General features: G+C 49.3%; 1 protein-coding gene across 3 annotated transcripts in view; it reads left to right on the forward strand.

The window, feature by feature from the left end:
• The first annotated feature begins 11,810 nt into the window (after positions 1-11,810).
• The window catches only part of DVL1 (dishevelled segment polarity protein 1), a 44,677-nt gene continuing 41,638 nt past the window's right edge, over positions 11,811-14,849 (forward strand). For 2 of the 3 annotated variants that reach the window (XM_036744994.1, XM_036744996.1), the window contains exon 1: positions 11,811-12,195. In XM_036744994.1, the coding sequence (XP_036600889.1) occupies positions 12,026-12,195 (170 nt within the window). In that variant the 5' untranslated portion in view covers positions 11,811-12,025. The remainder of the gene's footprint in view (positions 12,196-14,849) is intronic. The other variant, XM_036744995.1, reaches the window with a different exon arrangement.

Here is a 14,849-nt window from a genome sequence, read left to right on the forward strand (position 1 = left end):
CTCTTAGCCTTTCTCTCAGCATTGCTGTTGAAAGCCAGCGACATAGCTTGAAGCCATGGTGGTGTCTCCTTTCTGGGGCTGCCATCTTGGACTTTCAGCCCCACTGCCGCAGATCTCCGCCCTTGCTGGCTCGGACCTCCAGACCTCCTGGGAGCTGCCACCACACCTATGGCGAAGAGAATCCACCTGGCTCTACCATCTGGCTCCCTCCACCTCCAGGTGGCATTACCACACCCCATTCCTCCTCCTTCCCAGCTGTCTCATCCCCATTGACCTTCTCTGCATTTCAAAGATTTCTGAGGATTAAGACCTAGCTCCCTTCTCTTCCTAGGTCCATATGCAGGTTTTAACAACCTTCCCTTTCAGGCTGTTCTTGAGTGAGATTTTTAAAGCAGGGAGATTAACTGTAGGAGAAAGGGCTGCATGGGTGGGTGACGGTGTTGGGGTGGGGGAGGGGAGATGAGGTGGCATTTGAAGAAAGGAAAGGACTGAGGCTTGTATAGATTAAGCTGGAATAAGGAAGCGCTTGTGCTTGTGCACAGAGACAAGGCTAGATAGAGTGATAGACAGTCATCATGAGAAAGACTGGAAAGAGAAAGAAAAGCAGAGAAAGGGTAAATGCTGGAGGACCTGTGAGGACAGGAAGCTCTGAGGGACCACTGTGGACATTTTTCAGTTTGTATCCCCAGTGCCCAGCACATATAGACATTTCATAATTGCTTTTTGTATTGGATTGGCCAACCCTCCCCGACTCCCATCCTTTGGGCCTTTGGGGGTAGCAAATATGCCTTGAATCCCCACCCACCCACCCGAATTAGCTCCCAGAGCTGGCTGCTTAGAAACGGAGCTGGCTGCTTAGAAACGTATCTGGCTAGTTTGTGGGAAGTGCCACCAGGTTAGGCCCTGGAGGAGGCAGAAAGCCCTCAGGGTCCATAATCTGGCATCATCTTTTCCTATCTCAGACAGCCAGTAGGGTAGTGGGGGAAGGTGCTTTTGGGTATCTGAATTCCTCTTCTCCTGAGTCACTGGACTCCTGAGCCTCTCTGGACTCCTGAGTTACTGGATCTCTGGGTCTCTAGGCTCCCTGGTCTCTGGGCTCTCAGATGCTTGGGGTCCTAAGATCCTAGGTCTCTGCTTCTCCAGGCCTTTGGACTCCTGAGTTTTTGAGGTTGCTGGACCTTTTCATTCCCATTCTCCTGAATTTCTGGGCTTCCAAGATCTTGGGCTGCCGGCTTTGGAAGACAGACCGGTGACGTGGGCAGCAGGAGTTTCTGAGGTTTTGCTGTTTACGGTATTTTTTCCCTTCAGACAGCAGAGTTCTCAGGATTGGAAGGCCCCCAAGACCAAGGATCTCTGCATGGCTATGGGGAGGGGCATGTGTGGCGTAGGCAGCAGAATCAAGGGGGAGGGTAAGGAGCTTTTGTTTCACTTTTTTCTTTTTGTCTTTGTACCCCCAGTGCCTGATGAGACGTGGCACATAATAATTTCTTAAATTCGTGTTGGCTGAGTTATTAAGCGAACAGTCCATTCTAAAGGGCAATGAATTGGGAGGCGAAGGGTCTGGGTTTGGATCCTGTGTGACTCTGAGACACTTCAGCATTCAAATCTGGTCGATATTGAAGGCATCTTCCATCTCTAATTTTTGGGCTTCTTTGATCTATGACTTCACTTTTCCTAAGAATCTGTGGGCTCAAAGACCCTGACAGACCCTGGTTATTGGTTCAAGTCTAGGCTCCTTTGTCTGCTATTCTAGGCAGGTTGGTTTTCACCAAGAGGACAGAATCCTCTTTATCCTCTTTCTCCCCTCTCCCTCCTACTGAAGCTCCATTTCCAGCTCTCCTGTCTCCCTCTAGTGGCCAGAGCTCCAAATTCCCCCCGGGGCTGGAGCTTAAGGAAGGGGGCACTCTCACTGGCCAGAGTCCAAGGTGGGGTGTGCTCAGCGTCACTGTGGGGTGGGGGGGGTGTCTAGTCTAGAGAATGGGCTAAGGGGTTCTGACTTTTAAAATTAATAATTTTTGAAATATTATCTTCATTTCCAAATATATCCCTGCTTCCCTTCTCCCTAGCCCAAGTGCCAGACTTTGTAACAACAAATAAAAAAGAAAAGGAAAAAGGGAGGGAAAGGCAGTTCTATGAAACTAGCCAACACATCAACTGACTCTGACCATATATGTAGGGTTCCATACCCATATGTCCCCACTTCCCCAATAAATAGAGGAAGATACATTTTTTCCTATTTATTTGTATTTATTCACTTTATATTTATGCTGTATGTACTTAGAAATTTCCTTATTGTTTCATTCTTTGTATTTAGATCCTCAGAGCCTAAGGCAGTCCTAGAACCTGGCACATTGTATGTGTTTAATAAATGGTTATTGATTGGTCGATAGAGTCAAGTTTCTTCAATTAAATGGAGTTTCTTTTCTTTTTGGTTCTTTCTACTTACCTTGTGTAGTCATTGTGTGCCCTAGATGGGGCTAGGGCACAAATCCATCCCCACCAATGGTCCCGCCTCCTCTTTTCCAGGTTCTCCTTTCTTAAATATGCATCAATTCATGTAACAGAAGTCTTCTCATGTTTCTTTGTATTCTTCTCATTCATCATTTCTTAGCTCATGATACTCTGTTTTATTTGTGGACCATAAGGGTTCTAACAGCACTCAGATAAGGATGCCTGGGAGCCAGCCAGAGGTTGTGGATAGTGCGAAGTTTGTAGTAGTAACAGCTAGCATTTATATTACATAGCGCTTCAAGGGTTGTAAAGCACTTTAAGATTATTATTTCATTTTATTCTTACAAAAACCTAAGGGGGCAGCTAGGTGGCACAGCAGATAGAGCACCAGCTCCTGGAGTCAGGAGGACCTGAGTTCAAATGTGACCTCAGACACTTGACACTTATTAGCTGTGTGATCCTGGACTTCGCTGAGCCAGATATCAATTGCTTTGCAAAAAACAGCTAAAAAAACAACCTTAGGGGGTAGGTGTTATTTTCCATCTCCATTTTACAGATAAGGAAACTGAGGCAGACGGCAAAGTGACTTCCCTAGGATCTCACAGCTAGTAAATGCCTGAGACTGGAATTAATACAGGTCTTCCTGACTCCAGCTGCCCTTTAAGCAGGATGTGGGAATAGAGGTCCCTTTGAATAGAGCTAAATCCTGCTGTCCCCCTCCCATGGCCCTCAGGATCCCCAGGGCTGCCAGGGCCTGCAATATCTTGTATCCATAACCTCGAGGAGGATTACCTGAATGGGGCCTGGGAAAGGGCTTTCTCCACCTCCAACACTCATAGTCCCTGTTAGGCAGAGGCTGAAGTTGGGCCTCTAGGTGGCGCCATAGTGCATAGAATGCCAGAACCAGAGTCAGGCTGACTCATCTCCCCGAGTTCAAATCTGGCCTCAGATGGCTTCCTAGCTGTGTAACCCTGGGCAAGTCCCTTAACTCTGTTGGCCTCAGTTTCCTCATCTGTAAAAATAAGCTGAAGAAGGAAATGGCAAAACCACTCTGGCGTCTCTGCCAAGAAAAACCCAAGTCGGGGTCAGAAAGAGTCTGACATGACTCAACAACAAGAAGAACGAAGCTGGGCTCTCTGTATCCTGTACAAGTGTATTCCTGGGTGATGCAATGCCATGATTGGAGTCAGAAGACCTGGGTTTGAATCCCAGCCCTGCTGTTTACTAGAGTCGCTTCAATTTACTGAGACTCAGTTTCCCCATTTTTAAAATAAGAGGGTTGGGCTCAATGAGGTCTGAGGTCCCTCCCAGCTGTGATACTATGGTTGAATCAGTTACTGGATCCCAACCTTCTGACTCCTTGCTACCGCTGGAGCACCAAAGGCCCAATAGGGAGACTGCAGGTGGGTCTTGATATCTGGCTTAGCAAGATCCAGGACTGATAGCAAGGGCTGGCATTCAAACAGTCAACACTTTAGTGTTGTTTAGTTTAGCATATCAAACAGTAGTCAACAATTGAACCAACAGGCTTGTATATTAAGCATCTCCCATGTGTTAGGCACCGAGTCCTGCTTGCTGACACTATGCCTATGTAAGGCCAATAACACCAGCACACAGGAGGGCTACTAACACAGGTTCTTTGATCTGCATTTCTAAGGAAAGCAACTTTAAGGGGTTTACAATCTCACTTTAATCAAATGTACATATATCATTCATTCAGTTCAGGGGGAAAGTCAGCACCATGAACTTCAGTGGAAATACAGATAGAAATTACAACAGAGAAAATAGAAACAGAGCAAATAACACAAATCAACAGACAGGCTTCTAGCTGTCTGACCAAACCTATACATACATAGTTACCAGAGACAGAAGCACCAACATCTGGATTTTCAAAGCGCCGGGGGTGGGGGGGGCAGGGGGGGTGGGGGGGGTTGAGCGGGGGGGGGGGGGGAGGCTCCTTAACGGCTACAGAGTCTCCACATCAACATTCTTCCAATGAGTAAGCCCCAAAGCAAAACCTCTCCTCCTTCAGTTCTGAGAATTCTCGATTCTCAGTTCTCAATTCTGAGTTCAATGTCTATCCTCTGGGTATATATACCCTTTTTCAGGGCCCGAGGGTTTCATACCTCTCCGGGGTTTCACACCTCTGGTAACCTAACTAGCAGAAGGCTGTGGGCCTTCATACAAACAACGGCAAGATTCAATCAAAGGCACTTGATTGCCTTAGTGCTGAGAAGCACTCCAAAAAAAAAAAAAAAAGACAACAAAAAGTCCCACTTCGCTTGCCTTTACAGCAAGATAAAAAAAGGCAAGAACAGTTACTGCCCAAGACACACATTTTCAGGCACGGCCAGTATGGGGATTTATTTAAGTGAACGATTCCTGCTTATGAGGAGGGTTTTTTTGGTTTCTTTTGTTTTTTTGCTGGGGGTGAGCCAAGGAGTGGGAAGCATAGATATTATAAATATAACAGATGTTAAAATAAAAGATGTTATAGATGGTAGTATGCATGTTATAAAAGAAAATTGTTTTAAAAAATAAATTCCCTCAAAGAATTTCCATTTGAATGCCTCATTTGGTACTCAGAACAACCTTTCTAGGTAAACATTACTAGTGCCTTTTACAAATGAGACACAGAACGGTTACACCTGCTTATGATCACTAGGCTAGTAAGGGTCAAAGGTAGAGTCTGAACCGAGGTCTCCCTTTCTAGCCACTGTGATGCCGAATCACCCCCAGTGAATGTGTACCAACTGGCTGGCAGCCTCACCATCTGACCATGACCTCTGACCTGGCTGAGCCCTCCACATCAGTCCTGGACCCTGATTGCCAGTCTTCCCCTATCCATGCCCAAGTCCCTGGGGGAGTTAATCCATTGATCTTTGGACTTCCAGCCCTAGCTGTCTTCCTCAGCTTTCCACCTCCCTTCCCTGGCCATCTAGTTGTCATTTTTTGAGAGGTTCAGTCACATCTGACTCTTTGTGACTTCCATAGACCATACAATCCATGAAGTTTCCTTGGCAAATGATTCTGGAGTGGTTTGCTATTTCCTTTTCCAGTTATGTGTGGTATTTGTTGTTGTCGAGTCATTTTTCAGTTATGTCTGACTCTTTGAGATCCCATTTGGGGTTTTCTTGGCAGGGATACTGGAGTGGTTTGCCATTTCCTTCTCCAGCTCATTTTCCAGATAAGGGAACTGAAGCAAACAGGGTGAAGTGACTTGCCCAGGGTCACCCAGCTAGTAAGTGTCTGACACCAGATTTGAACTCAGGGAGATGAGTCTTTTTGACTCCAGGCCCAGCGCTGTGTGCACTATGGCGCCCCCTAGCAGCTCCATTAGAGTGGAAACTCCTTGAGGGCAGAGATCATTTCTCTATCTCCCTGTGTCTCTGTTTCTGTCTCTGTGCCTCTGTATCTTCCCCTTCTTCCTCCTCCTCTTTTCTCCCTTCTCTGTCTCTCTTTCTCTCCTCTCTCCCTCCTTCCCTCTTGCCTTCCTTCTGTCTCTGTCTCTGTGTGTGTCTCTCAGCATCCCCAGCTCTTACTGCTTGGCATACAGCAAGTACTTAATAAATGTCTTTTTTACTCATTCACTCCATTCACTCAGTCATTAAATCAATCTGGTTTGTCCACAGGATTTTCCATCACCACTATTGTGAAGCTGGTCAAATTTGACTTTGACATGACTTTGCCTCCATTCCCCCCCACTTTAAAACCTTATTTTCATTGACGTATTTTGTTCTTATATCACCTTCTTTTCCAAGTATATCCCTCCATCCTCTTCACATCTAGCCATCCCTTGTAACAAAGATTTAAAAAGAGAGAAAAGGAACAGTCAGAGCGCCCACCCAGGCTGCAGACCATCTTCCACACCATAGTCCCCTCAGCTCTGATGCAGAAGGGAGGGAGGAGCTGCTCCCCCTTTCCCCTTCAGTGATGACTTTCCCCTTGTGTTCAGGTGCGTGGTGATGGTCTTGGTTTTCTCATTCCTTGCACAGCATTCACTGACTCCCAGGCACTGGGAGCAGTCCTGAGAGAGCCATTTGGTCCTGTCCTTGAGCCAGGACCCGTGATTTCACTTAGACTAAAGCAGAACACAGCCTGTCTAGAGATTTTAGAGCATTGCCTGAGGCTTCCAGGTTAAGTGACTTGGCCAGAGTCTCTCAGCCAGTGGGCCAGAGACAGGGCTCTCCCCAGGTCTTCCGGTCTCCAAGCCAAGGCCTCTTGCTTCCCTGCCCAAGCTGACTCCCTAGGCTGGGATGATCGGAGAAGGACTAGTTGCCCTGTCCCAAGCTGAAGGCAGAGAAGGTTGCTGCTCCCCTTAGGAAACTACTGGGAACCATTTTTTTTCCTTCTTAGGGGAGTTGGCTATGGAGTATAGGAGTAAAGCAATGAATGGAAAAAATAAGTTCTTATTATGTGCTGGGCCCTATGCTAAGTGCTGGGTGGGGCTAGATATACCCTTTAAGGTCTGAAGGTTAAGAGCCCCTCCCACCTGAAACATTCCTGGATGGTGCCAAACATCTCCAGGACCTTTACAGAGACACAATGAAAATCCAGCCAGCACAGCAACACACATCTATTTAATTTATTTTGGGATTCCTCCATCAAAGTCCTCTCCTGATCCCTCACCGTAGCATGGAAGGAACTCTGGATTCTCCAAGGCTGTGCCAATGGAGTGGGGGCCCTGGCAAGCTGGGAGGGCTTCCAGGACAGCTCACTGATGACCTCTATGGGTCTTTTAGGTCAGGACTAGCAGAGCTAAATTAGGACTTTGGGGTGGGGGTTGGGGGTGGAAGACTGGCCAACAGGCTGGCCACAGGGAGATGAATTATTTGGCTATAGCTACTCTCCGAGAATAGAGGGCAGCTGGGTGGCAAAGTGGATAGTGTGCCGGGCTTGGAATCAGGAAGACTGATCTTCCTGAGTTCAAATCTAGCCTCAGACGTTTACCAGTTGTGGGACGTTGGGCAAGTCACTTACCTTGTTTGCCTCAGTTTCCTCATTTGTAAAATGAACTGGAGAAGGAAATGGGAAACCACTCCAGTATCTTTGCCAAGAAAACCCCAAAAGGGGTCACCAAGGAGTCAGACATGACTGAATGATGACAAAATATTTTAAAATTTATTTATTTATTTTTAGTTTTCAACACTTGCTTTTATAAGATTTTGAGTTCTAAATTTCTGCCCCTCCCTCCCCTCCCCTCCCCCACCCCCAAGACAGTATGCAATCTGATATAGGCTATACATACACAGTCGTATTAAACATATTTTCACGTTAGTCATGTTGTAAAAGAAGAATCAGGACAAAAGGAGAAAACCACAAGAAAGAAAAAAACAAAAAAAGAGAGAAAATAGTATGTTTTGATGTGCATTCAGACTCCATAGTTCTTTCTCTGGATGTGGATTGCATTTTCCATTATGAGTCTTTTGGAATTGTCTTAGATCACAAGATTTTTAGTGAGGGCTAAGTACCACCCATACCAACACCACACAAGTTTGAAGGGTGGGTGTTTTTTAATGCTATACTTAATAATCATTCATAAAGCAAAAATAGAAATGAAAAAAACAAATTCTAAAACGATTTTATATGAAATCGAATCTCCATCATTTATAAGTGGATCAGAGACCTGCCTTAGAGGCAGGAAGACTTGGGTGGAAGTACTGTCTCTGTGGGACCACAGGCAAATCACTTAACCTCTCTATGACCCAAGCAACCCTCTAAGCCAATTCAACAAACATTTACTAAGCATTCATAAAAAGTGGCAGAGTTCTCCACAAGGAGATTACATTCTACTGACATATACATAAGTAAATGCCAAGATCGATAAAGTTGTAGAATGTCGTTTCTTTAAAAAATCTTTGTGACATCTTTTGGTTTTGACATCATCTACCTTGCCCAATACATCTTTTCCCCTCCTTTCCAGGGAGCCCTCCTTTATAACCAAAAATTAAAAAAGAGGGAAAATGAGAAATTTAGTGAAACTAACCAATATATCGAAAAAGTTTGACATATGTGCAGTGATCCACACCCACAGTCCCCCAACCTTCACCAAGTAAGGTTAGGGCACTGTTCAGTGTCAGAGACACTGTCCTTGTGGATAGACAAGGTCTGTGCTAGACAAGGTCAGGAAGACCTTAGACAGAATCTTTCTCACTATATAACCATGGGCAAATCATTTAACCTCTAAGCCTCAGTTTCCTCATCTGTAAAGTGGGGATAGGGAACTCTCAAAAGAGGAAACTTCCTCTGCCAATGCAGGTCAACACCTTCTCTTTGATTCATAGTTTTAGAGACCATAAGAAATTAACTAAGTTGCTCAGCCAAATGCTAATGATTAATAATAATGATAATAATAATAATAATAATAATAGCTGTTACTGGTGTTGATGTGCAGTGGATAGAGTACTGGACCAAGAGTCAGGAACTACTTACTAGTTGTGTGGCCCTAGGCAAGTCACTTGACTTCTATCTGCCTCAATCTTCTCATCTTTAAAATGGAGATGATGGTAATAATAGCACCTCCTTCCCTCCCAGGGTTGTTGTGAGGATAGAATGAAATAATGATTGTAAAGCTCTTTGCAAACCTTAAACTGATATATATATATATATATGTATATATGTATATATGTATATTATATATATGCGTACACATACATTTGTATATATAGATAGATGCATATATAGCTATTTCTTCTTTTAAATTTTTATTTTCAGTACCAAATACTGTCCCGCCTCATCCATTGAGGAGACAAGAAATAGGATATCATCATACATATGAAGTCATGCAAAACATGTTTTCACATTAGCCATGGTGTCCCCTCTTCCAAAAAAAAGGCAAGAAAAAATTGAAAAGTGAAAAACATATGCTTCAATCTGTGCTTAGGTTCCTTCGGTTCTCTCTCTGGAGGTGGGTAACATTTTTCATCGTGAGTCCTTTGGAAGGATCGTGGGTCATTCTCTTGAGCAGAGTAGCTAAGTCTTTCACAGGTGATTATTGTAACAATGTTGCTGTTACTGCGTACAATGGTCTCCCGGTTCTGCTCACTTCACTTTGCATCATTTCATATAAATCTTCCCAGGGTTCTCCCCCTCATCATTTCTTACAGCATGATAGTATTACATTATAATCATATGCCACAACTTATTAGTCATCCCCCAAATTATTTTTAAGGGGGAGAAAGTACTAATAATTATAGGGATGAGGAAAGGCCTCATACAAGGCTGTCTCTGAGTTATTCTTTGAAGGGAGGTAAGGAAGGAATACATTCCAAACACTGGGGACCACTGGGGACCACCAGACCAGTTGCCAGATTCACCCATCTGCATTAGTGGAGGGAGTTTCCATGATGGGGGAGGGAACAAGCTTTTATTAAGCATCTACTATATTCCAGGTATTGTGCTACAAATAGTATTACAAATTTTACAGTATGACAAATAGTATCTCATTTGATCTTCACAAGAACCCAGGAACGTAGGTGCACTTTAGGAAACTGAGGCAAGCAGAGGTTAAGTGACTTGCCCATAGCCACTTATCTAATAAGTGTATGAGGTCAAATTTGAAGTCAGGTCTTCCCAACTTCAGGCCCAGCTCTGTGTCTACTGTGCCACCTAGTTACCTAGGCCTGGGCCCGAAAAACCCCCTATGAATGCCAACAAAATATTAACCAAAATGTCAAGCCTTCGCGCTTGGCTTCTGGGAGAGCAGCTCAGAGAGAAAGGCACTCCCAGGGCATAGGACAGGGGACAGATACATTGTATTAGTTTCAATCTGTAACAATATTATCAGCCCCAACTCAGTGTCTGACTGCAAGGGACCTCAGAGGTCACCTCCCTTGCCTTGGTGTTAGTGCCTGGCTCTCTCTCAGGGCCTGTTGAGGACAAGCTTAGAGCCTGAGGGGGCAGCAAGGTGGCAATGTCTGACCCGAAGTCAGGAAGACTCATTTTCCTGAGTTCAAATCCGGCCTCGGACACTTACTAGTCCTGTGACCCTGGGCAAGTCACTTAACCCAGTTTGCCTCAGTTTCCTCATCTGTAAAAACTGAGCTGGAGAAGGAATGGCAAACTGCTCCAGTATCTTTGCCAAGAAAACCCCAAATGGGGTTATGAAAAGTCAGACAGGACTGAACAACAAAAGAACCATTCTAATGGTGGAATTCCAGGCTTTGGAAGGCAGCCCGGGAAGACCTATGTAGGAAACACACCCCAGCCAGAGACACAGAGATACAGACAGATACACATACAGACATCGAGACAGAGACAGAGACACAGAGAGAGGAAGCAGGAGAAACAGAGACAATGAGAAATACAGAGCCTGGAGCCAGGGTAACACAGAGACTTGGAGTGACACAGCCAGAGACAGAGATTCAGAGATACTCACATAGACAGGCGAGGAGACAGAGACAACTCGAGAGATAAAGAGACATAAAGTGACCCACAGCCAGACACAGAAGCTCAGATACAGAGACATGCAAAGACAGGCACACTGACTGAGGAAGGGAGACAGCCACAGAGAAATACAACGGGAACCTGCCGGGTCCTCACAGGCAAGAGACCCTGCCCAGGACGGTCCCCAGACTCCTGGCTGCCGGGACTGAGATCGCACCCCAGGGCGGCGAGCATTCCTCCCAAACCCCGACAGCCTTCAGCGAGGAGGAGGCATGAGCACATTAAGGAGTCTCGTGACGGTGGAGTCCCCCCTCCCCAGCCGGCCGTGATCGCGGGGGTCGGGGAGGGGGGACAAGGTGGGATGTCTCCTGGCTGCCCCTCCCCCGGAACCCTGGCCGCTGGGGCTGCGGTCCCTTTAACTCAGCCCTTGGCTGGGGGGGAGGAGGGGAGGCAGAGCCACGCGCAGAGACGTCGCGAGGGGGCGGTGCCGGCGTGGGTGCGGGCGGGGGACCGGGCGCTGGGACTGGGTTCGGAGCTGAGGCTCGGGGCGGGGAGGGGGCGTCACGGAGGGAGGGGCCCCGGGCGGAGGCAGGCAGGGAGGGGGGACCCAGGGGCAGGGGGCTGGGCCTGGCCGGGCGGGGCGGCCGCATTACTCACGCCGCTAATTGCAGGGCGCGGGGAGCCCCCGATCCGGGCTCGGCGCTCGCCTGTCTGTGGCCCGCTTGGGCTCCGGCTCCGGCTCCGGCTCCGGCTCCCGCCGCCGCGGCCCTTTAGAGCTCGGCCAGTCCCCGGCCCGCCTCCAGGCAGCCCGGCCGGTGGCCCCGAAGCCCCCCACCCCCACCCCCCCACCGGGCAGGCGTCCGAGGCGGCCTCCCCCGGCGCGCCCGGGCCGGGGCGCGGATGGGCGGCCGCGGGGGCAGCGCGGGGGGCAGCAGCCGGCGCGCCGCCTCCGCCTGGACCTCGGCCTTGGCCTCCCCCTGCGGCTGGCCCGGCCTCCCTGCGCGATCGGGATCCGCCTCCGCGGCCTGGACCCGGGCCTGGGCCCGAGCCCCCAGCGCCGGTCCTCCGCTCCTGCGGCCGCGGCCGCGGTCCACTCGGCGCCCCGCACTCCGGGCTCCGCGCTGAATCAGCGCCACCGCCTCCTCCGCCCCCAGCGCCCCCTGCCCCGGGCTCCCCCGGTCCGCCCCCCATGGCGGAGACCAAGATCATTTACCACATGGATGAGGAGGAGACGCCCTACCTGGTCAAGCTGCCGGTGCCCCCCGAGCGGGTCACGCTGGCTGACTTCAAGAGCGTGCTCAGCAACCGGCCGGCTCACTGCTACAAGTTCTTCTTCAAGTCCATGGACCAGGACTTCGGGTCAGTGGCGGCCTTGGCGGCGCGCGCGGCTCCCGGGGCCCTGCTGGCCCTGGCCCTGGCTTTGGCTCTGGCCTTGTCTTTGGCTCTGGCTCTGGCCTTGCCTCTGGCTATGGCCTTGTCCCTATCTCCGACCCCGTTCCTGTCTCTGGCCCTGTCTGCCTCTGGCCTTGTCTCTGGCCCTGGCCCTGGCACTGGCCTTGTCTCTATCCCTGGCACTGTTCCTGTCTCTGGGAGGGGGTGCATTGGAGGGCTCAAACCTCTCCCTACCCCGGGGCACCTGTTCCCTGACAGAGGGGTGGAGCCTCTGGCTGGGGTCCTTATCCCCTCTCCTCTCATTTGTGCCTCCGGCTTAGTGTGTATGTCCCTGGGGTTCAGGGGCTCTGCAGATTTGACTGGGGTGAAGTAACCCACCCCATTCTTGGGAGGGGCACAGAAATATTTAAGTGAGGGGAGTCCTTCCTCCTCCATCTGAGTGTCAGCACTGGCCAAAGGTGGGTGGGGAAACATGGGCCCTGTCAGGCCCTGGCATGGTTTTTTGCTCTCTCAGACTCCTGGCTGGGCTGGGCACACAGGGTTCTATCCCGGGAAGGCCAGGCTAGGCCGCTGAAGCTAACATGGCTGCCCTGGCCAGAAGGTCTTGGGAGCTGGGGAGGGAGCCAGAGTTGGATGGGTGGGTGGGTGCACCAGTGTGAAGGCAATTACACACTCCTCTATAGGCCATCTCCTGCCTCCACCTCTGTGATACCAGAGGAATAGCTTCCCCCTTCCCCCAAGCCTAAGAGAAAAGGCCCAACTCCTTCCATTCTCAAGGTCCTCTCTCAGCACCCAGGGTGATTAGTGGGGATTAGGAGGTGGGGGGCTAGGACTGTGTCATGTCTCCTTCTCCAGGATCCATCCTGGGGGAGCGGTCAGATTCTGTGTCCAGGGTTTGCTTGATGTCAGCACAGTGGCCGCCCACCATAGTGGCTGTACATAGGGCTTAGGGATCCATTCTCTGGACTCCAGAGTCTGCTGGGTACCTGTTACTTATCCTGACCTCATTGCCACCAGAGGGATGGAAAGGAGAATTACCAGCTTCTTTTCTTAGGAGGGGCTAGCTAGCCAAGATGGAGATTTTTCCTTCTAGGGCCAGTGCTGGGGTTCGTTTGACTGGGGCTGAATCTTTGCTGGCCAGGCCAGAGTGGGGCCCTCAGCTGAACTACATCCGAGCTGGCCCTGGCCCGTTTTCTGTCCGGTGCCCCACTGGGCTTGGCTGTTTGGCCTCCCTCCTATTGATTAGGCCTGGTAGGGCCACCAACTCTGCACTTGTTTACCAGCCACTTTCAGAGAGTTTGACATTGAAAATCATTTCCTGGTTCACATGGTTGCTTGCTGCCTCTGGCCCTGAGCGATTGGGCTGCCTGCTCCAAGGCAACTGTTTGGGGAGCTGAGGCTTTAACCTGAGCAGCATTGAACCCCTGGGGTTCAATGGGGAGCCAAGGTTTAGAGGGGCCAGCTCTGGGGAGTAGGGCAGGTGCTAATCCTGTGGTGTCAGACTCTGAAAGTGGGGCTCTAAGGGGGATCTCTAAGCTCTTCATTAATCTCTGTGGGGGGACATACAGATTTAGAAAGCTATGCATTAACATTTTCTATGTTCTATTGTATTTTTTGTTAATTTTAAAAAATGATTTTCCAGTTACATTTTAATCAGGTTCAGGCCTCACCCAGAACTGTTGCATTTGGGACAGTGCATTTGACCACACTGGAACACTGTAGAAAGGAGCCAGAGGGCCTGGGTTTGAATCCCAGGGGTCTAATGAAATTCTTTGATTTTTATGAGCAGGATACAATCATAGGATGTTAGAGAGAATTCCTTCCATTTCCCAGTTGTGTGACTTTGGGTAGGTCCCTTCCTCTTTCTGGGTCTCAGTTTCTTCATCTGTAAATTGGAGGGGCTGGACCAGATGACCTCCAAGGTCCCTTTCTGCTTTCATCCGTAATCTTGTGGTTTCTTTCTGCTCCAGAGCAGGGGACTCTTCATCGTAGATAGGGTTGAGAGCTGCTTTCCAGTTATCTCTGAGGCCTTTCATCCCTCCTTCCCCCACCGTCTACCCCACCCCAGGCTGAGAGAGCTCCAGCTCCCTTTCTAGGGGGCCTGGGGTAGAGACCGAGGATCCATGTGTCTGCTTAGCTCTGAGATTAGAGAGTTTCTTGTGCTGGACAGCGCTGAGGCCCCCTCCTTAGAGGTTTTATTGGCTGGGAGGCCTTCGCCACTGAGCTGGTTCTGGGCCGTTTGGGGGAGGGGCATCAAGATTTTCCCCTCCCCCCCAGCCCCAACCTCTGTGCCAATTGCAGCCTGGTTTTGGAAGTTGTTTTTGGAAGCTCATTTGTGGGGCTGGGATCATATACTCTGGCCCTGAGCCCCGAGACCTGAGACTCAAGATTGGGGCTGCAAAAAGAATTGGCAGGTCTAGTGGTGTCTTAGCAAACCCTTCAGTTGGGTACACCCACTTTCTGATGAACCAGGCTCCGTGCCTTTTTGGGAAGGCTGGGTGGGGGCTGGGATGCCTGGCCCATCATCCCTGAGGGCAGGGGGGGGAGCTGTCTGGTCTCTCTTCTGCTTGCTTGTTTATTGTATTTAAACTCAGGTTCTGTTAAGCCCTAGGTTTGCCCAG

Source organism: Trichosurus vulpecula, chromosome 2, assembly GCF_011100635.1.
Source record: "Trichosurus vulpecula isolate mTriVul1 chromosome 2, mTriVul1.pri, whole genome shotgun sequence".
NCBI lineage: Eukaryota > Metazoa > Chordata > Mammalia > Diprotodontia > Phalangeridae > Trichosurus > Trichosurus vulpecula.